The sequence below is a fragment of the Rhipicephalus microplus genome, chromosome 7, assembly GCF_043290135.1.
Source record: "Rhipicephalus microplus isolate Deutch F79 chromosome 7, USDA_Rmic, whole genome shotgun sequence".
NCBI classification, from domain to species: Eukaryota; Metazoa; Arthropoda; class Arachnida; order Ixodida; family Ixodidae; genus Rhipicephalus; species Rhipicephalus microplus.
Genome location: NC_134706.1, coordinates 82,947,410 through 82,974,070, shown reverse-complemented (window position 1 = coordinate 82,974,070; position 26,661 = coordinate 82,947,410). Strand labels below are relative to the sequence as shown.

The following is a 26,661-nucleotide window of genomic DNA, read 5'->3' as shown; positions in this document are numbered from 1 at the left end:
TGCAAACTACTGCGCATGCGACCGGCGAACTTTTGTGCGCCATATTTTTAAAAAGATCGTGGGTGCCGTTGAATTCTTTTGCGAGTTCTTGCTTACAACGTCAATGATTGTTGTGAGGCTTCCGAAGCATCACTCGATCAGCCTCGATTGACTTTCGGTGTGTCGAAAGCTTAGGTGGCCACTCTGTGACTGTTTTGAGTCAACGCCGCCATTAGGAAAAGACAGGAATGCGTCAGAGAGCACATTCAATTTTTCCTAGAAAAAGAAGTGATAGGTGAGCTATATCTGGTAATTCATATTTTTTGGCGAACTAGTCACACGGGAACTGACAGCGACACAAATTGTATGCTAACAGCTGGTTAATGAGAAACCAACAACGGAAACGCTCGTGCCGCTCGGTTTTTCCTCGTCTTGTCTATTCCTGCGCTCCCAATGCGGTGAATCAGTATGATTGCTTCTATATTGCTACTGCGGTCCCAACACGCTCTTTTGCTGCATTTCCTGAATCAATAATGACACAAGAGCACAAGCGCAAGGGTGATCACTTCCGAGTAGATCATCCCAACGACTACTTGGTGCCATGACTCACGACGTCTACATGTCACGTGTCCCACTGCAATTACCTGCACCGTCTTGACATCTACCATCCCTATATAACATCATCTTTCAGCATGAATCTTTGATACAAGCAGGGATGAAATATTTGATTGATATGTGGGGTTTGACGTACCAAAAGCACCATTTCATTATAAGAGACGCCGTAGTAGAGGGGTGCGGAAATTCCGACCACCTGGGGTTCTTTAACATGCACCCAAATTTGAGCACACAGGCCTACAACATTCGCGCCTCTATCGGGAATGCAGCCACCGCAGCCGGGATTCAGTCCCGCGACCTGCGGGTCAGCAGCCGAGTACCTTAGCCACTAGACCACCGCAGCGGGGCAGCGGGAGAATATTTCGCGTCCTAATAAGTGGGCGTGTGAGTAATAAATATGGCTAATCATAGTCGCAACAGAGCTTCCAAAGGTATCACATTCCAGCGTGCAGAAAATACTAATAAGGTATACATGAAGCGTAGAGAAGCAACATCTCTGTAAAAAACCCTGTCCTTGACGTGTGTTCATGGATCCAAAACACCGTTTAGCACAGCACAAAAGGCGAGTGCAGTGATAGGTCTGATAAGAATAGCAGAGCAACCAATCAACGCCACTGTTGCAATAATGAGTAAAAAAACAAATCATCTGGGCAAGGTTTTTACAATGGTGTCGATACTACGTTCGTGCTTGGGGGGCCACAAGTGTTTTAACGGAAGTTGGCTGGACGCGTCGGCAAAATATTTTTCAAGCGTTTCATTTACCTGAAACATACGGTGCTTCAGTGACACACAAACATAGCCGCTTAATTGGCGTATTCACGTAGACACGTGCGCTCGAGCTAATATAAAATACAGTTGCGAAGATCAGCGGATGAGGCAGATAATTGCACCGCTCATGAAGGCAGTCAAGATGAGCTCCTACGTGTTGCTTATCGCAGGAGTCGCCGCATTTCCGAGTCTCGTATTCGGTGCAGCTGGTAAGACTTACCGTTCTCTGGTGAACGCTTTTTGAGTAGCTTTCATGGCATAAAGTTTTGATAGGGGTGCCGAGTACAACGTCTCGCAAATATGTAGGTATTAATTTCGCCATGAATGTACCGCTTCTTTGTCATCCCTAGGCAACGGACAGTAGCACTGCCGTACACCAGGTGCAGCCACTGAGATCTCCTTTTTTTTCTGTTTGCTGGCCATGATATTAGCACCATTTATTGTACGGTATATAAGTGCTGAAAAACTGCTCGAAGATGTGTCTGTAGGTATACTTTCCCGTCAATGCGATCCTGCATTGCCGTCATTCTCCATAGTTGGCCGCCCTCCCATGTGTTGCGGGGCTGCAAGATTTTGTTTTCCTTGCAGGCCACTTTGTTGGCAACGCTTAGTGAATGAATATCTCTATTCGAGACCTGAGAGAGCGTCAGTCATAAATATGTCTGCATCGTTTATCCATGCCTTCTGTTCTGCTTTAGCCTCATAATTCATGGCTGTGCTGATGTTTGTGCTAACGAAGAGCAGTTCTTGATCATCCTCAAAAGCAATATTTTTTTTTGCTTGCAAAAATAGGACCGAAATGCCTAAGCAGTATAAATTTTGACCATATGATTTTGTTATTTTTATACGAAAATGAAACATGAGTGACTTGAAAACCATTCAGTGAACAATAAGATTCTAACTTTGATTTACTACTGAAAGGTAGCTAAAATGAGCCACTTACTTGTGATGTCTGATTTCCTGAACTTTGTAAGTGCACTTGAAAGCTTTTGAAATGCCAGGATTCGCAGCTGATCTAAAATATATGGTATGGGAAGTAACCGTTGTTCGGCGAATTAGCAAGAAGCTGTGAGAACATCATACTTACTGTAACCAAGCAGCCAAATGTAGATAGCGGTATGATTACGTGTTAATTGACAGCGCTGACAACGTGAGGGACAATGTTCGAAAAACTGTCATGCGTGTTTATTGTGCCACACTTTGTAGAGACCCAAAGTAGAGGGCAATCAGAAGAAACTGAGATTTTTCAGCAACTAAAGCTGCATCGCTATGTAACAAGGTTGATGTTGTAACTTAGTAGAATGTCGCAATCGGTAATTTTTCGCGTTGCCAAAATTTTAACGTCAAATTCCGTATTCTTACCTCAGGGTCATTCACTCATAATAGACAATACGAAGCTTGTCAAATGTATGGCGCAGCTCTTCATCAGAAAAATCATTGAATTTTTGCTAAATCTTCCAAATACTGATTATGTTTTGTATCACATAAAATTTTCTTGTTTTATGGCAGTAGTGGGTTCTGCTTATCAGCTGTCTGGTTTCTGAAATGATGTTTTCTTATTGGTTTGTTTTTTTTAGTTACAGCCTCTGTTGACGAACAAGGAAACTGTTGTTCATACTTTGTGTGGACATATCTGTAGTTTCTTGCGTAAATCAGCGCTATAGCTCCTTGTTCAATGTAAATCCCAGCCGCGCCTTAAGGCTGATGACTGCATTATATACCGTGCACTTATTCTTGCTAATGAATAAATAAACGTAATGTTTTGGCTGATCTGAGTTTCGGCTAACAAGCTACCTATGAAAATTAATTTTGCGAAAGCAGTCACGAAGCTACCAAACCCATGTTCGAGTGACTTTGTCATCACATTGTGATTACTCTGATTATGCAATTCAAATAATTCGTATCACTAAGTTGGACGACAACACCTAGACAAGGCAGTATGCACGAGCACCGCCTCACCAAACACTCATGTTTTTTTTTTTAATTCTAATCAATGAAACTGACACTGAAAAGACTTCAGTGTGCAGCTATTTAAATTACGGGTAATTTGTTCTCTGTCATGCAAAACTTCACAGGTGCGTATGCGTCACAGGAATTGGACAAGCTTCATTACGCAGTAAAGCAACTGCGAGTGTTAAAATTAACCTCTTCTCTGTGAATTGAAGCAGGAACGACACGTGCAAGAAAAAAAGAGGAAAAAGAAGAGGAGGAAACGAAATAAAGAGAATAAAGGGACTAAACACATGAACAGAGAGACGGAGAAATGCCTAGAAAGAAAGGAAGTAAGAAAAAAAGGGAGGGATGAGAAGAAACAACTAACTAGGCATATAGCGAGAAAAAACAAAAAAGACAGAAATGCAGGAAAAAGCATGTAAAGACGCAGAAAAGTGTGAAAATTATTATATACAAAAAATGAAAAAACAGAGAAATAAAAAAAGGAAACGGAGGTAAAAACGAAAGAAGGAGAAGAAAGCAAATAAAAAGAAAAAGGGAGGGAAGACAAAAAAATACACAGAAAGGCCGAGAAAAGTAAATAAAAGGATTCCATGCGAAAACACATAGGCCTGCTGGAAACACAAAGAAGAAAAGTGGGAGAAAAATAATAACGTGATACAAACAAGTCTCCCCCCCCCCCTCTTTCTTCAGGCTTCGAACAACTGGCCTGAAGCCGGCATAATTTTTTTGCAGCGCTCAGCTGTGTGAATGCTGGGAAAGGACAGCTTTTTTGATCACCACGATGACTGAGAAGTTAATTCTTCTCATTGAAATGTAAATAAATTATTCGCTCGACCATTGATTTGGTACGGAGAAGGTATTCTTCAGAAAGTTGAGGCCAGTGTAAGCAGCGATAGTTACGCTTCGAGAATAAACCACGATAACGTCAAAGCTTCCGTAAACAATTGAGTGGACCAAACTCTGGAGATTTTATCAGATATTTAACTCGTTTTTCTATGCTTGCCTAGAATATAACCCTCAACGGCAGCGACGAACAGTACAACACACTGCCTTCCTAATAGCCAGTAGTAAGCTGAGCATTTGACACCAAACCACTACACAGACCTTGGGCGATAATTAGGAATAGTTATGGTTTCACTGTTACACTTTAAAAGGTACTGTGTAAAAAGCTATGTTACGTGGAGTGGTAATATTGCATCGATATAAAATTAGGGGTCTGCTATTACCCCTCTCATTTTCGTATCAAGAAAGCGTTCTTTCATCGTTCCCTGTGTTGAAAATCTTTCGTCATTTTTTTTGCTTGCAGCCCCCGATTGTGCAAGTTTCAGCCTACCGAATTTTCTAGACATTGGCGAGGTATGTACAAGAGTGGCATTAGTCCTCTCAAAGTTAAATAGTGTAGAGGTAATATTTCAATTGCCTTTGCCTAAAAGTGAATAACTCTATTTTAATAGCTTTGATTTATATTCATCTTGTCACTATCTCGTTCTTGTGTTATATCGCCTATTTCGCATTCAATCGAGCTACTAATGTTCTGCCTACTGCACAACTGTACGACCACACTACTTTATTAGGTGTGCTTTAGTCAGGCTTACTACGAATGTCATTTAAACTTGCTGTGCTTTGGTTACTATGAAGCTCGACTTTAGTGCGCGCTCCCTCCACTTTTTTTTTATTCGTCTTTAAAACATCCCCCACGTCTTTCCTCTGCGTAAGCCCTCTTAGACTAGTCCTCTCATACTAGTCCTCTTAGACTGGTTGACACTTCTTGATTTCCTTTTCTTTCTGTTCCTTTATTAAACTATTTGAAAAATCAAGTTTGTTGAGCAGCAAACGCACATCTCTGAACCTAGGATTTTCAACTGGCGTCGCATATTCACCGACACTTGATATTTCTTTGCTACCTGTGATTAAAAGCTTCAGTTCAGGATGTGAGGCAGTGATATTCTAAAATACGTAATACGCAGCAGAAAAGTGCACTGAAAAGTAAGGCAGGAGCGTGATCACTTGTGATTGGTCGTCAGCCTCTAGGCTATGTGCAAGGGTGCACTGAATGAGGCCTAATGTTCTCAATGATCGGGGGTCTAATATGTAGTAAGGGCCAGTGAAATCGTTTCGATGGTAAGTTGGAAGTGTTACTAAATCTGGACAAGTAACCGAAAGGGAGCCTCAAAATGTATCAATATTATTATTTGACGATTTTGATTTGTCATGAAGCTACGGATTTATCAGAAATGGCACCTCTTTATCGCAACCCTGAGAACGGGGTCGTTTCAAACGAAGCAGTGACTTAGTGAGCAAGAAATGTGTTGTATAAAATCGTGAGATAGGAAAACAACCGGGTAGTTCAGAAATGAGGAAAGCAGTTACCGATGCCTCAGCTAAACCGAAGAAACGTCGCGATTATGAACCTTAAACACTATGCGCTCAATAAAGGTTGAAAGACTGTCAGACTTTTTTATGGCCTGAAAAGCGCGCTAAAGTCAAATACGAATTGACGTCATAAAGAAATCTCAATGCATGACAACGTCTGAAACGACAATATCATGAACAACAGTGCCGTACTTACCGAGCAATTAGGATGAATGCACGAGAACACGTGCGCTATGCGTAGTACATTTGCAAAGTCATCGCGATGACGTGGAACTACCACCTACGATATATACACTAACAGCCAAACTAGCTGCAATGAATAAACAGTCTTTCATGAATCAAGAGATGTAATATAAGGCAGCTTGCTGGTCCTCATTTGGTTCATGGAAAAAAATTGGCCCCGTATCTGCACGTTAATCTGCAAATGTCGTCAAAAGACAATAGTCTTGCGTGTGGAGAGAGTGAACAAAACATTAATTTGATGTTCTGTGCGAGAAAATCGGCGAATGGTATTTTGGAGGCGCTGCTTTAGAGTGCTTCGAGCGTGCAGCGGAAGCGAATGAACGCATCGAGTCAAGTCACACGTGCGACATGAGCGTCATCTGGCAGTTTTCTTGGAAAACCAAGCGCGTGGCTCTGAGACGGGTGTGCGCGCCCGTCTCAAGGTGATAAGGTGTAGAACGCAAGGCGACGGGTGGGTGCCACCACCATCTCGTCTTAGCTAAGCGTTGGAAATACTCGCCTTTTCGTGCAAGCGTTGAATGGTCAGCGCAGCGTGATTAGCGCTACGGTCCTTAAAATTACTTTTGTATGTCTTTTCTAGTAAAAGACGCACATGTAAAATGTATATGTGTTGTTGTGGTGCCCCAGGCATGCGCAATAATTGCTTTTAAAGGCGATAGTCTTTCTTAGGGACCTTCGACGCAACAATTTTGGTCTGTCTATTTGTCTGTCTGTACACTTGTCTGTTTGTGCGCCCTTAACGGAACCAAGTACTTGACACCCGACCCCATCCGCGGCGCCCACCAATGTTGCTGAAGGTTTAGCGTTCATACTTGTGCAATTGTCAATTAAAAAGCAATTATTGTGCAGGTCTGGAGCACCGTAACAACGCGTAAATATTCTGCATGTGCGTCTTTTACTAGAAAAGGCATATATAGGTAATTTGAAGGACCGTAGCGCTTATCACGCTGCACTGACCATGCAATGCTTGCACGAAAAGGCGAGTATTTCCAACGCTTTGCTAAGACGAGACGGTGGTGGCACCTACCCGTCGCCTTGCGTTCTACACTTTATCACATCTGAGACGGGCGCGCACGCCCATCTCAGAGCCACACGCTTCGTCTTCCAAGAAAACTGCCAGATGGCGCTCATGTCTCGCGTGTGGCGTGACTTGATGTGCTCGTACGCCTCCACTGCACGCTCGAGGCAATCTAACGCAGTGCGTCCAGAACACCATTCACCAATATTCTAGCGCAGAACATGAAATAATTGTTTTGTTCACTCGCTCCACATGCAAGGCTATCGCCTTTCGACGACATTTGCAGACTAACATGCAGATAAGGGGCCAATTTTTTAATTGACAACTGCACTAGTATGAACGCTAAATCTTGAGCAACATTAGTGGGCGCTGCGGATGGGGTCGTCCGTTTCAAATACCTGGTGCCGTTAGGAGTGAACAAACAGACAAACGTACAGACAGACAGACAGACAGACAGACAAAAATTTTTGTGTCGAAGGTCCCCATGAAAGACTATCATCTTTAAATAGAACCACCGGACGTTACTAAGGGGAATGACGGGAGTTGTTGGAAAGTTCAATTTTCGCCAGGCTACAACGGACAGGTCGTGCCATAAGAGAGGCCCAGTTGAACCAAGCACACCTGCTATCTCGCACGCCATGGCATAAAATTGTTGATTGGCCGTTGTTGCTGCTCTGGTTCCCGGTACTTTTGTTTTGCTGCTTCTAGTGTCGGTGGCCGTGCAGTAAAGCCGGGTAACGTTGTGCACGGCAACAGTGAAGTGACACGTCCCGCTTGAGGCAGGTAATTTGAAGCCTGCTAACTTTATTCAGACCATTAAAGTGCATTTGATTTCAAAATAAGCACTTCCTTAGCACAAGAGTAACACTACAATATTTCTGGACTGCAATTTCAACAATCAACGTCGAATCAACAGTGACCTTTAGGGTTCATTCAGCGTGGTAATGAAAGGCCCAATAAAACAGCAAAAGAAGCCTCAAGGGAAGCACATGACGTTTGTTACTTAACATCTCACAGAGAGGCATTGACTTTTCTGTGGACATATGACAGGCTACAATTAATATTGAGTATAGTGGTCATCATCACATTAACAATAACGGAACAATGACATATTTAGGAATCATTATTTACAACTTCCTACAAAAGAGGCCTTATGTCACGGCAGTAGAACAGCACATTCCTAATTTAGTTATCAGTTGCAAGTACAGTATTTGCACTATATCTTAGCTTCAAAGGTGTCTGCAAGAGTTCAAAGTGCACGCGCGTCTTACGAGTAAGACGCGTTTTATTGCCAGTACTATTCATTATCGATATATTGGTTATTCGAACTGCGCCAGACACAACGTCATTGAATAGGCTATTGATAATGTAAAGTTGTCCATCACTACGAGGTATGCCGCATAGCGTGTAAAGCACTTGATCAATGAACATAAGCAGCCTTACTGCATCCTCAATGAATGCGCACAATGCTGATCTGATGTCAAATACTTTCCGTCGTAAGAGTGAAGTGGTAAAATAAAATGCAATTAAAGCGTGCAAGTCTGCACAAATGGTATTTTTGGCCTTCACGATTGCATGAGCGACGACGGTAGCAACGGGCTAATAGACAACCGAACATTGATTCAGAAGAACCGATCAACGCACATTTTTATAATGCATTGCTTTTGAAGTAAGAATTGCCCTAAAGTCCTCGTTTGTAGTCAGACGTCTCTTTTCATAGGGGTCGCGAGTTTCTCAGTCAATAAGCATGCTGACCCATGCGCCACCAAATTACTACTGAAGCTGGCTGTCAATATCATGAAACACAATCTTTTCAAAAGCAGGCTTTCTGTTAATATGCCTGTTTGTAACATGCCAAACTATGCGACTCATCCTCTCCAGGGTAACGACAAAAAAACGCCTCCTCGCCCTTTTAGCCAAAGCCACCGCACTGACAGACAGCTCCTGGTCTAGAATCAAAGTACCCGCAGTCTGCACAGCATACGTTGGCTCAAGTTCTCGATGGGCTCATCATTTTTTGAAACACCTAATAAATACAGATCTCAGTGTGCATGCCTTGATGGACTTTCTTTTATTGTAGACCACATTACGCGTTCTACGACTCAATAAATTTTAGCACAATAAATGGGAGGACCAAAGCCTAGAACAATAATAAATGTACCGCCGCACTCACACGCGCAGAAGGTTCATTTTGTTCGTTTTGTTGAAGCTTGGAAAACTGATGACACCGTTTTGTTTGAAGTTCTTTTCTTGATATTTTGTGTCTCGTATCCTCTTTAGTGCCTAGGTGACTCTGGAAACCTATGCAGTGCTGACACCGTAAGTGAATTTATCGATCAATCTTTCATGAAGTTTTTGTACAGTGCGACTTCGCCTTTGGAACTAAAATGGGTGATTTTCATTGCAACACAGTTGAACAAATATTTATGAAGGTATATCGCAAAACAACATTCTGCGTCAAATAGCCACCGGTCAATTATTGTAGACTGTCACGGTTCTTTCATTCTGTCGCAAGAACAATGCCCTTCTATAGTACTTATCGAAAATATCCTGGAAAGCATATTGAAGCTTGTTAAAACATTATATTAAAATTGAGTACATCCTAATATACCTTAATATAGAAAAACTTGCAGCCTCTTCCCTCGGGTGGGATTTAACGAGCATTCTGAATCGAAAGGTGACCAGAATTCTGCAGCACCTGTGGCATGGTGCTCATGACAGTACGGCATCATTGGGCCACCACTAGGTCCCACAGTTTAGCGGGAGAGTTGTAAGCAATGAGCTCGCCCTCCGTAATATTGTCAACACATTTATATAGACCCACCTGCTGCCCGTTCATCGTCGCGTTATGTTTCCCTATGGAGATTAAATCCATAACGCAGTCCCGCATGTATGTCCCGCCGCGGTAGTCCAGTGGCTAAGGTATTCGGCTGCTGACCCGCAGGTCGCAGGTCAGTAGCCAAGTACGGGTCAGCAGCCGTGTTGTCCTGCTATTTATCAGGAAAAGATACAATCTAATTCTTAAGGCATAGGTAAACAATTGACTCCAGGCAATGAAAGCATCGAAAAATATTGTCAATGTCGAAAACTGCGCCAAGGTGACTGAATATTGCACACTTGCAAAGCACATTGTCCTCTCATTAATTGCTACGAAGTTATTGTTGGGTGGTATTCGTCTTTTACTTGATTTAGGTAGGCCAGTAGAAACTCTATGTGTCATTCGTTCATTAACAGCTTCTCTAACGGTGTCGGCCAGATTTCATGATTCTTTTTCTTGTCATCAAATATGGCAATCGATTCCATACTTGCTGACCATGGCTTGCTTCGGCTTTCACACTTAAGGCCCTAATCACACGGCAAAAGTACAAGTAAAAGCTAGCGTTCTATGTGGAAATGAAACAATTTTCAAGAGCGAAAAACTTTGAACTCGCCATAATTTGACTGTTATAAATAGATATGATTTTCGTCATAAGCCCACACGCGTTCTCAAGTTCCACTTTTTCGTCTTCATTCTCTTCTTCTCCATTCCTAGACGCGTGCAGCCGAGTTTTTCGGCTAAGTATCTAATAACTATAGTTGGTAGAGGTCGAGTACAGAGAGAGAGACGGAGAAAGAAACGTAAACAAAAATTTTAAAAAGAGAAAGACAGAAATTGTTCGCAAAAAAAGTTTCGCGAGGAAGATGGGATTCACCACCACGTACCCTTCATGTGAAGACGAGCGTCGTAACCACTCGGCACCACAGGGGCGCTAGCAGAGCATAGCGTAGACTTCTGTGGTAAAGTGTAGCCAAGGGGTTCAAAAATAAGGTGCGCGTGAGGAAATGAGGTGTGATGGTGACACAGGTAAAGGAGGTGGGAAAATAGTAAAGCATGACACAAAAAGAATGACAAAGTGAGAAAAAAATTTGGAGAACCTTTAAGCTTCGCCTTTGATAGTGGAACGCGATAGCAAAATCGGGCCCCTAGTGCGCCTATAGAGAAACACGGTGCTGTCTTAATTTGCTAAATGCATACCTAATAATGTGTTTTGGTGCACACACACACAAACACATGAACGCGCACGCGCGCAAGCGCGACGTATCTATAGTATTGGTACAGGTTTTTGATATATTTAACAGCACATTTATAAGAACTTCATGAAGATATTGTACATTGATATAGTCACATGGTCCTTTATTATGAACTGCGCGTAGGCGTGACACTTGTATTCGTAAATGGTCACATTCTGTCATCCATCTCGCGTTAGTTATCTGGCAATTGTTCGACTTATTCTTCTGGAGACCTCCTCCGGCCAACCACAACAAGCACAGCCTTATGGTCGGTGAAATGGCAACTGCAGTACGTCCCTTTTTTTATTGGTGTCGTGAGAATTAAAAGCTAAATCTATGCAAGCGTTGTGGTTTGTTGAAATGGCATTTGATGAAAATTTCATCTTGAAATCAGCCAGCGTTTGTAGGATGAACGCAAATTTTCTGGAAATCTGAACATTTTGCTTGTAATCTCCGACAAGTAAGGCTTCAGACCCTACGCAGGGCTGCATAGCTTTCTCATGACGAGGAAGACTGTGCAGTGTGGTCACTCCCCTCTGATTGATTGATTTGTGGGGTTTAACCTGCCAAAGCCAGCATATGAATATGAGAGACGCAGTAGTGGAGGGCTCCGGAAATTTCGACTACCTAAGGTTCTTCAACGTGCACCCCAATCTCCGCACACGGGCCTACAACAGTTACACCTCCATCGGAAATGCAGCCCCCGCCGCCGTGATTTGATCCCTTGACCTGCGGGTCAGCAGCAATGTACCTTAGCCACCACTTCCTAGCACGGCACTCTGCTGTGGTCGATACAAGTTTTTCACAATGTCTCACAGATGCCACACAAACACACGCACACACACACGTGCGCGCGCGCGCGAATGGTACATGCAGGTTTTTTATCTAAAGCAAGAGTCGCATGGCCTCCAAATTACACACCACGCGCTTGCTGCTTCGGAGGCCATGAAGAGTCTCACAATGCCTCACAGATGGTAGCATATTACCTAGCGTTTGCTGTTTGCTTGATCAACGCCTCTGAAAAGGAATTATATGTTTTCCTCTAGATTGACATAGTTCATTTTTATAACTTTTTGAAAGTTCCTTTGAGTTCCTAGCGGCGATAGCTGCACTAACCCGGCCTCTTTCGATCTATTTTGACGGCCTCTCCAATTCGCCTACAAATCGCCGACTGAGCTCGTTTTCGTCGTGACACCTGTTGAATAAAATGCGTTAAGGAGACTACTTCCACTACATGGCAGTTATGTAGTGGTTTTCAAGAAGCAGCTGCAGGTAACATAATGTCTATGTGGTAGGGCACCTGCTTGCCACGCGAACGGGTCCGGGTTCGATCCTCAATGGGACCGAAAATTGTATTCTTTATTTAATTAGCTTTTTTCTAAATTTTTCGCACAACGGCGCCGACGGTGGAATTTCTGCGACACGGTCTCCCTAACGCTAACGCTTAGTAAATTCACAAATAGAAAAAGAACAAAAAATTAAAGGCCTTGAAGCCTAAAAATTTTTATAGCTGATTCTTAGCCTGTAACCAATATATTCACTCTGAGAGCATATCAGCCACGGTCGGTGCACCAAGATCATCATTGTTAGGATAGGAAATAGTGCGAGATGCATAACGGTAAATTATGTAAAAGTCACAACTTTGCCGCAAAGGCGAACAATGATTGCGATAGCAACAAACTGGAATGTCACGCGCAGAATAGCAAGCAGATCAAAACGTGCCCCACGTTTCTCACGAACAAATGACGCGGTAAACATACTCACAGGTACAGATAAACGCGAATAATGGTTTCACCTGTTACTTTGTCGTGTCTGAAAAGCACGCCCTTTTCGCGAACAAAGACTGTGCAACAATTGCAGTGACATTTGTGCATTCGGTAACTACAACAAAATTGTTTCGGTGAAATTTCAAGGCCAGTGAAGACGTACGATCCTCCCCATCACGAGATAAGGCCGCGCAAGCTAGCGTCCACTCCCTTCTCCGCGGGGCAAAGTACGCGTGGGTGATGAGAGCATGCGCCGCCGCGTCGCGACGATGTGTCGACGCGCGCTCGTCGTGCCATCTTGCTGGCAATGCTGAAAACACGATAGTTCCCTCCTAGATGCCCATAAACAGCTGTAAGTAGTAGATATGAATAACTTGCCGTTTGAACTTAGAAGGACGGGCCTCTCCCTGGCTCCGTGGTTAACGCCTCACACTCACGCTTCAAAGGTCTCAAGTTCTAATCCGCATGATGGGGTCTTTTCCTGCATTATTTTTCCTCCTTGCGTTTTCTTTTATATAGATACGTATACACATACAGTGAATGACGGCGACGCCGACTCGCTGACGCGTCGTCCATGAAATTGTGCCCATAGAGTGTCCGTATTATTGATATCGCAATAAAGGGAGCAAACAAGAGAAAAATAAAGAAATAAGTAAAGAGAAGGTAGCGGAAAAAAACTTGAAAGAGCAATAACGAAAGGAAAGCAGAAAGACATAGAAAAACAATATAAACCGAAGAGATAGAAAAACTCAAAAAGAGAGAAAAACAAAGACACAATTTGCAAAGCTTAGCAACACAGCCAAAGCCAGAACTGCACAGGTGTTCATATCCTCGAATGTTTTTGGCATTCAGCCTTCAATGCAAGCTGGGCTAATTTATCGCTGTATTACAAACAGGTGGTATACCGGATGTATGAATCACATACATTCGAACAGCTTCTAATGTCACATTAGCTTCAACCTGTCGGGCTAGTTCGTACATGAATATGTCGTAGCACTAATTCCGTGATAGGGTGCAGCACTACACTCAATTTCCAATTTATTCACGTATTAAGAACGTGCAACATTTGACGATTCGGTCAATATGTATGGAACATGGAGCAAATAAAGGAAACTGAATATATTGCTCAGAAAACTAATCATTCTTAAGTCGCTGTACAACATCAACGATACCACTGCTTCTGTTTTTGATGAAAAATTCCATTTCACCAGTAATTCTTTTGTTTTCTACTCCGTCTTTGTTAAACAAGTCATCATTGCTTTCATTTCGCAAACCTTCTACGTTCCCATTCCTTTCTCTGCACAGTAACCAAGCACTAAAATGCACCTTTTTTTCTATTTCTTGAGCATACAGGAAGGCATTGGAGTTTTTCTTGGGAAACTTCTCGAGGTAAGCCATTCATTGAATATGCATCTGCGTGAATATACGGAATTCAGTTTTACTTAACAATGTTCACAATGTAATATGATGTCTCAAATCTTACTTCGCTCTGCGATAAATAGAAAATCCTGATACCTATACAAATTTGACGACCTACAAAACAGCGGAAAGACCACTGTGTCGAGCTGTTTTAAAAACTGATAATTTTTATTTCTTATTTTCTTATCATTTCTTTTTCTCATTTACTTCACTGGGCGGGGAAGTCAACCTTGAGCTTTTCACAATTAGTCGCGAATTCGAAGCATTGCTCATGATGACTAGACATGATATGTAGGATGTAACAAGCTCATTGGAACATTATCTTACGGAAGATATATATTAAAGTTGCCACTCGGGCTTTCACACTACCGTGACTTACTACTGTTAAACTGCTATGCAGCACAAAACTTAGTACTTGCATATTTCATTATGAAGATAGCCTCACTAAGACGAAATGCCAATTTTTCCGAATCGGTGGTCTTTATGAACACTGTACTTCTTCTAAAATAGTTGTATCATTCACCATTTCTACCTTTTGAAACGTACCTCGGCAACGTACGTGGTTTATTTCGCAGCAGCGATCCCCTGAGTACATTTCACCAGGCTTCTAAAAGTGAAGAAATATTTTAGATCTTAAAGATCAAGCTGTCTGTCGCGTCCTTTTTCAACACTGCTACCTTATGAAATCTGCCAACTATCACTGAATACAACTGATAAAAGGCAAATAGCAAAGATCAATTTGCCACATGAGTATCATTTCATTACACAGTACTAAACGAATCAGGGTTATAACAATGTAGGCGTCACCGAATTACGAACTTGATAACTTATGTTATCAAGTTCGTAATTATTCAAGCGGCAGTATACCTATTCCTCCGTGGCATACTCAAATGTCTCCTTCAATACGCAGAGTAATGCTCAAATATTCAGGGGAAGTGCAGGCCGTGATAAGTGCAAAATGGGTACTTTTAGAGCACTTCCTAGCTATTCTTCTTGATATAGGCAGATAGGAGTATTTCGCGAACACGCGGATGTGTCAACGAGAACAATGCTTAGAAGAATTAGGGTTGAAGCTTAACAAACGATCATATATGTTAGCTTTACCCAGCGCTACAAAAATAACGCCTGTTTTCGTGAGAACGTGAAAACAATTCCTCTTGTCTTCCTCAGTGCAATTTTCCCCTAAATTACAAGAGAAATGTGAATCGATAAACTGGTTTGTTTTTCGCTTACAGTTGTGGTTTCCCGATAAGAACTCTATTCCAAATGCAGGGATGGTCGCATCTTATATTTGACTTCTTCAGCGTTGCTTTCAAAGTGATGATTGCGTATATCTCACATGCTCTCGGATTATGCAAGATGACAAGTTAACATTTTTAACCTATAATTTTAGAAAGCTTCTCCTTTAAAACAATGGTTCCCATGTTGTGCTATGATACCAAGACAGTGTCCTGACTGTGTTTATAAAACTCTTGATGATTTCCTCTGTGTCTTGTCATAAAGTAGCGTCCTGTCGCAGCGTGAGGCACATTAGAAGTACTGAAATGGCGGGTCTTTTAACATGGCCGTAATGTGCACGCTCATAAAAAATTTCCCTTGCATTATTACAAACATGATACATGGTGAACCTAAAAATCAACAACCTCATTGTTCACCACTATGGAGACACGCCTAAGTTTATAGGCGTATGTTGTCCACGCTCCATTGCAAAATAAATAAAGCACACTCTAGGTATATCTGTAATATGACAGCTCCTATTTAAGAACAAATATAAATGCTCGATTCTTTATCATTCCAGTGCTCATTTCAAGGTCTCGGCACTCTTGATCTGCGGTCGCAGATTTACTTGATAATTGAATTTCTCAAGTACCTCCTTGATAGGAATGACTTCGGTAAGCGGAATATCAATTGACGTATTGCGCTCTGGAGGAAGTTACTTAAAGTCTCCCCAGCATGTTTAGCTCTATATTTCAAGCTAAAAAACAATTCAACGGCCAAGATCGCAATTGTCACAATGTTCACAAAAATTGGAGCTGTCTCGCATTGAAAGATAATAGAATTCGTAGAACAATATTTATTGCATTTCCAGTGTATACAGACTTCTCTGAAGTGCCACAGAGCAGCGTTTTCATTGAGTATTAATTTCCATTGAATGCATCAAGCCTTCAATGGAAACATGCAAAATCTTACAACATATTAGTGAGTACACTTTATCGAAAAATGGACTTAAAGGCACACTAAAGTCACTTAACAATTTATGTCTGAGTAAAAGCTCAATGTGTGACAACAATAAAACGACAATATTATCAACAACAGTGCCCTGCTTACCGAGAAATGTACCCCAAAATAGGCGCCGCCGTAGGGCATATTCAAAATGATCCCGTTGATATCAGACGGACCGCCAGAAATGAATCACTAGTAATTGATCTTACTGCACTAAATAAAGACCATTTCATGCATCAAGAGACGCAATAAAATGCTGCTTGTTCGTTTATGTTTGATTCATGGAAAAAAGAACCGCTGGACATTACTATGGGGTATTGCGCGAGTGATTCGGAAATTCAATTTTCGTGTGGTTACTCGAGACATCTGGTGCCGTCTAGTGGGGCGCAGTTAAAACAAAAGCGTGTGCAATCTCGGAGCCAATAGAAGTAAATTGATCAAAGGCCGTTGTTGCTCCTGTGAATCCCGCTGCTTTCGGGCTGCTGCAATACTAGCACAGTAAAGCCGGGCAACGTTGTGCATGGCAACAGTAACGTGAGTAGGTCCGGTCCGTCAGATTCTTGAGTCAGCATTGAGGCTAACCCAATTTGGACTACTGAAACGTGAATTTATTTCAAGATAGCCCATTTCTTGGCACAAAAATACCACTACAATGTTTCTGGACCGTCATTAAAACAACCAACGTCGGCTTAATAGTTGACATTAGGATCCTTTCAAAGTGATGCGCACGTCATCACAAGCTGGACAAAGAAAGCTGATGTAACCATTCCCACAGCGAAATTATTTTCTACATTGGTTTTCACGCAGTTACTCTTCAACCGCAAGTCATTACTGTCGCCACTCTGTGAACTAGCATTTAGTTCTTATATGTGCGGGTTATATAAGGAACTGTTAGTCACAACAGTTGCACCACACTAAGCGGTTCATGAATGTTCACCTAAGTGGGAATGATTTAGCTTACTATCTCATGGCTGTCCAATCTGCGATCATGACATTTCACTGTTATTTTTCCGCAAGACTAACATTAGCATAAATTCTTCTAGCACGCGTTCTTGTGATTCAAGTAGCCTTGATCCAAATGTGAAGAGGCGGGAACTCAGACGATACATCCCACTTTGCGAGAACACAACTTGAATACCTGCGAAAGCAGCTAAATCAATTAATACTAAAAGTAATGCAATAAACTAATTTCTTGTGCGCGTTTTTTTCTCATCCCTGTGTTCAAAATAAAAGAGCATGGTTCTTTAGCACGGTTTGTCTTACAAATATATTACTGCTCACAGTTGGTAATTTTTTCATCCACTTTTCTTTCTTCTTATTTACATTCCATTGGTTATAATAACTTCCCCTGTACATTCCTTGGCATTACTGTCTGTTATATCTCATTAATATTGTGTTAAGACACGGAAAAAACGAGCCCTTAGGTATACACTTCTTTCCCTTATTTCATTGAACGAGGGTCTCGTACTGGCAGACTTGGTGTGTTTAGGTTGTATAAGAGGGTCAATTAATCAGCTGCCCACTCATAATAAGTTCACGTGCTACGTGACGCCAAACATGCGCATAAGAGTGTTTTCACACTCGTTGTTTGGCTTATAGATGGCGCTGACTGTCGCTCCTACTTCTAAATTCACAGATAAACGCAAAAAAGTGGATGGAGGGGGGGCCGCTGTGATAGCTCAGTGGATAGAGCATCGAACGCGTAATTCGAAGGTCGTAGGTTCGATTCCTGCTCACAGTTGGTAATTTTTTCATCCACTTTTCTTTCTTCTTATTTACATTCCATTGGTTATAATAACTTCCCCTGTACATTCCTTGGCATTACTGTCTGTTATATCTCATTAATATTGTGTTAAGACACGGAAAAAACGAGCCCTTAGGTATACACTTCTTTCCCTTATTTCATTGAACGAGGGTCTCGTACTGGCAGACTTGGTGTGTTTAGGTTGTATAAGAAAGACAATTAATCAGCTGCCCGCTCATAATAAGTTCACGTGCTACGTGACGCCAAACATGCGCATAAGAGTATTTTCACACTCGTTGCTTGGCTTATAGATGGCGCTGACTGTCGCTCCTACTTCTAAATTCACAGATAAACGCAAAAAAGTGGATGGAGGGAGGGCCGCTGTGATAGCTCAGTGGATAGAGCATCGAACGCGTAATTCGAAGGTCGTAGGCTCGATTCCTGCTCACAGTTGGTAATTTTTTCATCCACTTTTCTTTCTTCTTATTTACATTCCATTGGTTATAATAACTTCCCCTGTACATTCCTTGGCATTACTGTCTGTTATATCTCATGTATGTATATATATATATATATATATATATATATATATATATATATATATATATATATATATCATCATAATCAGCCTGACTACGTCCACTGCAGGACAAAGGCCTCTCCCATGTTCCGCCAGTTAACCCGGTCCTGTGCTTGCTGCCGCCAATTTATACCCGCTAACTTCTTAATCTCATCTGCCCACCTAACCTTCTGTCTCCCCCTAACCCGCTTCCCTTCTCTGGGATGCCAGTTAATTACCCTTAATGACCAGCGGTTATCCTGTCTACGCGCTACATGCCCGGCCCATGTCCATTTCCTCTTCTTTATTTCCACTATGATATCCTTAACCCCCGTTTGTCCCCTAATCCACTCTGCTCTCTTCTTGTCTCTTAAGGTTACACCTACCATTTTTCTTTCCGTTGCTCGCTGCATTGTCCTCAATTTAAGCTGAACCCTCTTTGTAAGTCTCCAGGTTTCTGCTCCGTAGCTAAGTACCGGCAAGATACAGCTGTTATATACCTTCCTTTTGAGGGATAGTGGCAATCTACCTGTCATAATTTGAGAGTGCTTGCCGAACTTGTGACTGTCTAAATATATATATATATATATATATATATATATATATATATATATATATATATATATATATATATATATATATATATATATATATATATATATATATATATATATATATATATATATATATATATATATATATAAAGTCGCAAGTTCGAAAGTTAGCGCTCTTCGGCCTCACTTTGTTCCCTATCATTTAGTCCTACTCACTTTTTACCTGACAAAACCTACTCAGCCTAAATAACTGTCAAGGTTAACCAGAGTGACGAAAACAATTTCCATGTTGAGCAGCTGCGCGAAGCGAACGCCACCATGTTATTTCGTCTCCTATACAGTGCTTGGCACTTCAGCCGCAATATTTGGAACGAGTGGCTGCTCAGTGTGAGGTTGACAATGAAACTGAGTGTGTTGGTGCTGACATTTAGACTGCGTTAGATAAAATACTAATCGGTCTATGATTCGGTGTGGCGTCTTGGGAACTTAGCTTGTCATGACTTCTACCCGCTACGCTCCCGCGGTGTGCCGCGTGAAGTGACTTGAGATGACGGGCGTTGTTTAGAAAGAATGGCAAGGTTTTTTCCGGATCCACCATGAACAAATAGGCCGAGCAACTGTTTACCGGATGAGAAACAAACGCTTCCACGCTCACCTCCAACAACCCGTCGCTCTGAGCATTGCTTTTCAATCGCTGAGTTTTGTACTATAGATAGAACGCACCGAGATATTTCTCTTGCCAGTTAAAGAAAACCAGATGTTCACCATTTTTGGGGCCCTTCACTGCAGCATGAAGGGCCTCAAAACGCCGCTAACGTTGCAGCCTCTAATTATATCATGGTTGTGGTGGAAAAACAGCCGATACTGTTTTTGTATTTTCCTTAATATTGCATATCCGTACAATGTACACAGTGGCTAATTGAACTTTTATCCTGCATGTTCATTCCACAAGATATACTGTTGCCAATTCTGACTGGTGCCTGCAAAGGTGTCGGCGGTATTCTTGGCCTGCTTACTGGTGGAATCGTAACCCTCTCCTGTGACGAGCTATATTTCGATAAAAGTGTGGTGTGCGGTGAACCCATCCTCATAAGCCTGCAGGCCACCACCCCGTTCGCAACGGTAAGATCTTCTCGGCCTCATAGAATACATTGGTTCGAGTGCAGCAGAGAGCGGGCGTCCTGCTAAGCCACTATAATAATTTGATTTCCCGCTGACACTAGCAAGTTGTTCACCCTGAGTTTCATTTCAGAAAATCAAAAACAGACGATGGCTTTAATTGCCGAGTTGTCGTCCTAGTTACCGACAAGCTTACTACCGCTGGTAGCGCTGTTACAACGCTGTGCAGCAACAAATGTCGTGCGCGCTGAACCTCATCATGTTACACGAGTGTTTTGTTTAAATTTAACTTATAGACATTTAGGGTTTAACGACTCAAAGTCGCCATACAATTATCAGATACGCTTTGTTTAAACATAGTGCGGTGGGTAAGAGTGCTGCGCTAAGCTTTTCTTACGCTTTTAAAGGGCCACTCACCAGGTTTGACTGCCCCGCCGCGGTGGTCTAGTGGCTAAGGTACTCGGCTGCTGACCCGCAGGGCGCGGGTTCAAATCCCGGCTGCGGCGGCTGCATTTCCGATGGAGGCGGAAATGTTGTAGGCCCGTGTGCTCAGATTTGGGTGCACGTTAAAGAACCCCAGGTGGTCTAAATTTCCGGAGCCCTCCACTACGGCGTCTCTCATAATCATAGAGTGGTTTTGGGACGTTAAACCCCACATATCAATCAATCACCAGGTTTGACAATTTTGAGCTGACAATCGTAATGCGTAGATGAGGTGTTCATGATCACGTCTGCCAAACTATGCAACGCTACGCGCCGCGGAAAGGGGTGAAATTTCAAGATAAAAGCTGCTACCCCTCCCCTCTGCCACCGCACGCGTAGAGAATGAGGGCATGACGTATAGGCGTAGGAATGGCCCTACGTACACGGCAAAACAGTGACGTTGATCCTCTACGTACACGAGTCTGCTTTGACGTTGTCAACAGTATACTACGTGACATGGCAAAAATTATTTACCCCAACAGGCGTAGTTTATGTATTTGTTGCTTTAGGAGTTTAATAAAACTTGAAATGAATAATGAGACGCAATAAATATTGTGCGCATTTTTCTTTCATTTTTTTCCGTGAAATTCTACGGGATGCGGGGCTAATGTGCCAGCGTTTCACATGCGTTCGTGTCCCCACGGTCAGCGCATTGAGCAGACAACCGCAGTGGAACGCTCCTACGCGTTCGCGCATTCATTGTGCTCATCTACCCAACCGCGTCTGAGCCAGCGTTTCTAAACCATCCCGCCGAAACAGGCAGAATACCACAAAATAACGATGGTCAACAAAGCAACGCTACTTGCGTGCTCGGGGGTTGGACTTGTTTGGGCACGTCATGCGCACGTCACCTCATGCTCGGATGCTGGAAAGGGTGGGGAAGATATTTGGCTTGCGAAGGCTACGCGGAGGAGCGACAAGGGTTCTGAGCTCACCTCCTCTCACCCTGATTTCGCGCCCTTTCAAAAAACCTGTCTTCTCCGCTCGTAAAGAACCGATTCAAAAAAATTTTGTGACAAAACGTTCTTCATCCGACACCCAACAAATTCCACCGTCTAACTAAAATTCGGTATGGGGCCTGGTGAGTGGCCCTTTAATGCGTAGTATTAGCTCTAAAGCTCCATTTTTACTACGAACGCGTTTCATACAGGTGTCCGCCAAGACTTCAGGACGTCATTAGCGTCATGGGAGTCATGTTACTAAAATGCACGCAATAAGATGGCAAAGAAAAACCAAAACAAATAGTCCACTTTCCAGCTGATTTGGATGGCCAGGTAGTCGAAACAACAACTTCTCGGTCCGTGATGAAGGGTACCATCCTCTTCCCAATGGACTACCAACGGCCAGCAACGAAGCGTTAAAAACGGCCTTTGCATATCTTTCACACCTTCTCTCTCGCAGAGTAATTTAGGTGAGAGGTTTCGGAGTCGCCATTTCATAGTAGTGGCGAGATGTAATCGTATGACGACTCTAACTAGAGCCGACAGGGAGCGCTACGATAGTCTTAGAGCAACGAAAGCCTTCGGTGCATTTTTTAAGTTATTTATTCGGTTCAGTGCGCCGTATGTTGTGACTACATTTGATGACAACACATACGTGCTTTCTTTTATGCTATGTTGACATGTGACACCTCGTTGCCGATTTAGTGCAGCTTCCACATGCGCCAATGTTGTACTTCACCACCTACTGCTTCGAGTGTGAGAGGACCGACTGATAAATGTGGTGCTACATAGGCATAGAAAGGCAATGATGTCGACGGGCGAATGTCGTGTAGTTAATGCTTCGATGAAGTGATAGACGAGCCAGCGAGAAGCAGAGCGCCTCTTGCACTACTGCAGCTCTGTGTGAGAAAAACTGGCCGTGTAATTGCGTGCTTCGCGGCAAATGTCGTGAAAAGACGATTGTCTTGTGCCAGGCTCCTTTCGTGCATAGCGCCACATTTTCCGCGCAGCCTAAGAGAACTAGGATGAGTGGCGTGCCAAAGTATTTTCCAGTAAAGGATAGCACCACCTAAAACCTACACATTGATGTTGCACCTCAGATATGCAACTATTCACTTTTTGATAGACAATGCTCACAAGTATGAATGCAGTGACCAGTTCAAGGTGGCCATGGGCTTTCAGCAAGCACTTAAGCTTTGGTCGCATTGATGAATTGTGTCAGGGACCGACGCACAGACAGACCAAAATTTCTTCTCGGGAAAGACTTATAGGCATCCGGCACTGCAGTTTACGAGATCTGGTGATAGCGCCAGAACATACAGCCTATCGAGTAGGCGCAGCAAAACCGAGTCTTCCAACACGTAGCTTAGCGAGTAGACGCAGCAAAACCGGAGTAGCCCGTGCATATTATTTTCTTTTCTTAGTTGTGAACAGAGGGGTTACGGCTTATTATGTAAGCGCTCAGGAAGCGTTCTTTGAAAACGCGCCAAAAAGGGCATTGACACTTCAGCGTCTCGATGTGTTCCGCAAGCATTTCGTTTTCTTGGTATCCCTGGCGGTCGCTACCAAAAATGCTGAGGCGGCCCAAAAAACTTCGTCGCGCCCTCTTGTCTACTGTCGGGTGCCTATTGGCTTTAATATGTGGGCGCACAGCAGTAAGTCACCTTGTTATTGGAAAAAGCAGCCTTCTCGTTTCGTTCGTGTAGTATGGCAACATAATATCAATGCACTTGAAGCACCTACCGGTGTATATTATACCCTTGTAGATGTCACACTTGCGCAGGATCTACCATATATCATGTCCAGGTGCATGTTAACTACTTCTGCTATTACAAGGCTAGAATAATGACCACCAACGTTAGCCTTCAGAATGAAAATGTGCCACTATGCGTCAGCATGTTCGCATCCACATAAAACGGTGCTTTAGCAGCCAAACACCAATTCACTTCATGCCAGCTCTCGTGTGTTAGTGTGCAATAAACGATCAACTACACCTATGAAGACGTGGTTCCCTTTCTTGTTATGCCGATTCTCTTTACAGAAGGACCAATCATGTTATTTTTTTTTTTGCAGTTCCAGCTAATGCATATGTTTAGGTGTTAGACTTGCGGCGATGTTTACGATGCAGCTAGCGTTGCGCCTGCCTAAATAGCGCTTTCCGCTGTTCTTGTCTCACAGTGCCTGAATACAACCGGCCTCACATGCGCTGCGACAGCACCGGTAGACGTGAGTACCGTCCGTTTATTGTGTCATCGGCACAGAAGCGTTCATGTCTTACTCCAGTCCCATGTGTGCCACGCTTGCTTAAAATGTAGATTTTGTACATATTTACTATTATCAATACCAGGTCCAATGTTGCTGTTTTAGGGCCTCCTCTACATGTAATCGAATAGAGGAATACGCCACGTGTGACAGGGGTCATTCCGAGATCCCGGTGACATTCAAATAACTGTCTGATTCTAAACACTTACATATAGTGCGATTCTTTTGAAATATAGAACATAGGAGCAATATCAGGCATACCATTTGTCTATTATACAGCTACGTACTGGTCGCAGTTTTCTTGCGGTAAAAAATTTTAATATATATTGGTCATTTCTTCCTTAAATGGTGGCTACTTGGCTGGCTAGAAATAGCTCTGTATGCGATATATTTTCCAAACTTCGGGTAGTCAGTTCAGTAGAAATGTCACAGAACGAATACAGAGGGTGACGCAATGTTTCAGATACTCACTCCCACTCTCTACCACCACATATGTGTGTGGTCTAGTCAATTTTGGCTTAGGTGTACATAGCGACATTTCTTATAAGTACGTGAAAAACCTGCGCATTGTTAACACTACTCTTTGCGTCCCCTTCAGGTGTCTGCTTATTTAACACTAAACTCCGCGTCCCCTTCAGGTGTCTGCCTAATTAAAAGCGGCTTCCAAGTTGACAATCTGCAGTTCCTACGTTGCAACATGTGCGGTAAAGTAAATACTCGAAATTTAGGTTAACAGCATAGTCATTCAATCCAATACAGGTATCCGTTTCTCGTGATATTAGTGGCCGACGCTCCCTGTAACGAAGCCCCAGGACTAAAAGCCCATGCTGAACGTCACCATTCATTTCATAAAGAGTTCTATTCTATATTTTGGTATTATTACGGAAAGTAGAATGAAAAAAATTCAGCTCAACCCAACTACTTGATATAACATCGCGTTATAGTAAAACTCAAGGTCACCTCCCAAAATTATGCACTCTTTTGTATTGTGTTTTCTCACATCAAATGACACCTCAATCAAATATCTATATATGTACGCGTAACACAAAAATATTTCAATAGATATAAACACTGCACCATACGACCAAATCGATGCGTAGCTCTGTTTTCAACCATTCGACATTTTCTTTTTTTTTCTTAACATACCGGTGAAGCCACCAGCGCATTTTTCTAATAAATCTTCTTCATGAAATGAACAAGTGCTAAAGTATTTTCATTGCGTTGGACGCAAGCATCACGAATAGATATTGAACTGGAAAGTTCTACTTAAACGCTTATCTTTGCCCATCAAAATGTGAATGTTAAGTAGCTATAGATCACGACTATTTTTAGTGTCAAGTTGCGCTGGTACAATGAGTGCGAACTCGTTTATTTCCCTTTTAAGTTCCACCGTCAAACAAGAAGGTGCCGACTTGTTTCTCAGCCACTGCAACCATATTTTTACAGGGCTCGAATATGAAAACTTTAAAAAACACCTGTGTACTCACATTGGGCTTCACCTTGTGAAGCCAGGGTGGTATAAGTTGCAAAAGGACCAATTGTTTTCGGCTCTCTGCACAAGAGGTGTTCTTTATTATGGTTTGATAAATCCATATTTTGACAAGGTGACTGGCTGCAACTTGGCTTACCTTTCTTACAGGAACCGGCCGCCACCGGATTCCTGAGAGTTTTGGCTGTAAGTATAAATAAATACAGCATGCAAGTTGTGTTTTTGACAGTCCAACAGTCAGTGTGTAATTTACAGCTCGATGTACAGCGTTCTCTTTGCAGTAGAATTGTTGAGACAGCGATAGTGAGCCCTATGCTCTAGAGCTCTATACGTTTAACTGACAAGTTCTTAAACACTGCCTCTTTGGTAGCGTACGTCTATGACTTTTATGCTTTCTACAAGTTCTGCTTCGCGTGAATAGTTTTGATTTATTGCTTATCTAACCGCATTCGTATATTTCAGTGCCTCGTTCGCTACACTCTCAACACCGCACCAACAGAAGTCATAGAACAGCTAGGCTGCGGCTTTGTGGGCTCATTACATTCTCTCCTCGGCAGCCGAGGTGTCTCCACTCTTACGCCCTTGATCTGCTCTGTACAAGGACTGCTACGCATCGAATGCTCTGTTGTAAGCTGTTAGAAGACAGCGCTTGATTAATGCACCTATTTGTATATTTGAAGCTGTATATGCAGCGCCTATAGCCGTGCAAACTTCGCAGAATTAGGTGACAATTACCGAAATTAGTCATTGGGCTGCGTTGTGTTTCTTATATTTTGGTGATGTATGTTACTGCAACCCTGGTAAGTTTTTTGTACGAAAGAACATTTTTGTCGTCGGCGAAGGTCAGAACAGGTCTTATGCTCAATAATTGCGAAATTTATTGCGTCAGCTACGACTAGCGACTTTGACAGGGATGTCACGTGCCACACTATAGTGGTGCGCTGTGACTCAAAGCTTGTTTGTATGTATACTGTATTATCCGCTATGTTTTTCTCCTTTTCATATCCCTCTTTCATTCTTCTTCATCTCGTTACCACGTGTAGATTAGCAAACCGGTCATCCAGGATTGGTTAATTTACCCGACTTTCCTTCTTCATGAT

General features: G+C 42.6%; 1 protein-coding gene across 1 annotated transcript; it reads left to right on the top strand.

Annotated features, from left to right (window-relative positions):
- Positions 1–1,465: 1,465 nt before the first annotated feature.
- LOC119179968 (uncharacterized) lies at positions 1,466–26,661 on the top strand. Its single transcript, XM_075869351.1, has 9 exons — positions 1,466–1,571; positions 4,625–4,674; positions 9,233–9,271; positions 14,122–14,157; positions 15,986–16,079; positions 20,220–20,389; positions 23,989–24,036; positions 25,712–25,747; positions 26,024–26,661. Exons 1-9 carry the CDS (start codon positions 1,466–1,468, stop codon positions 26,198–26,200), a joined length of 756 nt encoding a protein of 251 aa, XP_075725466.1. The 3' UTR covers positions 26,201–26,661.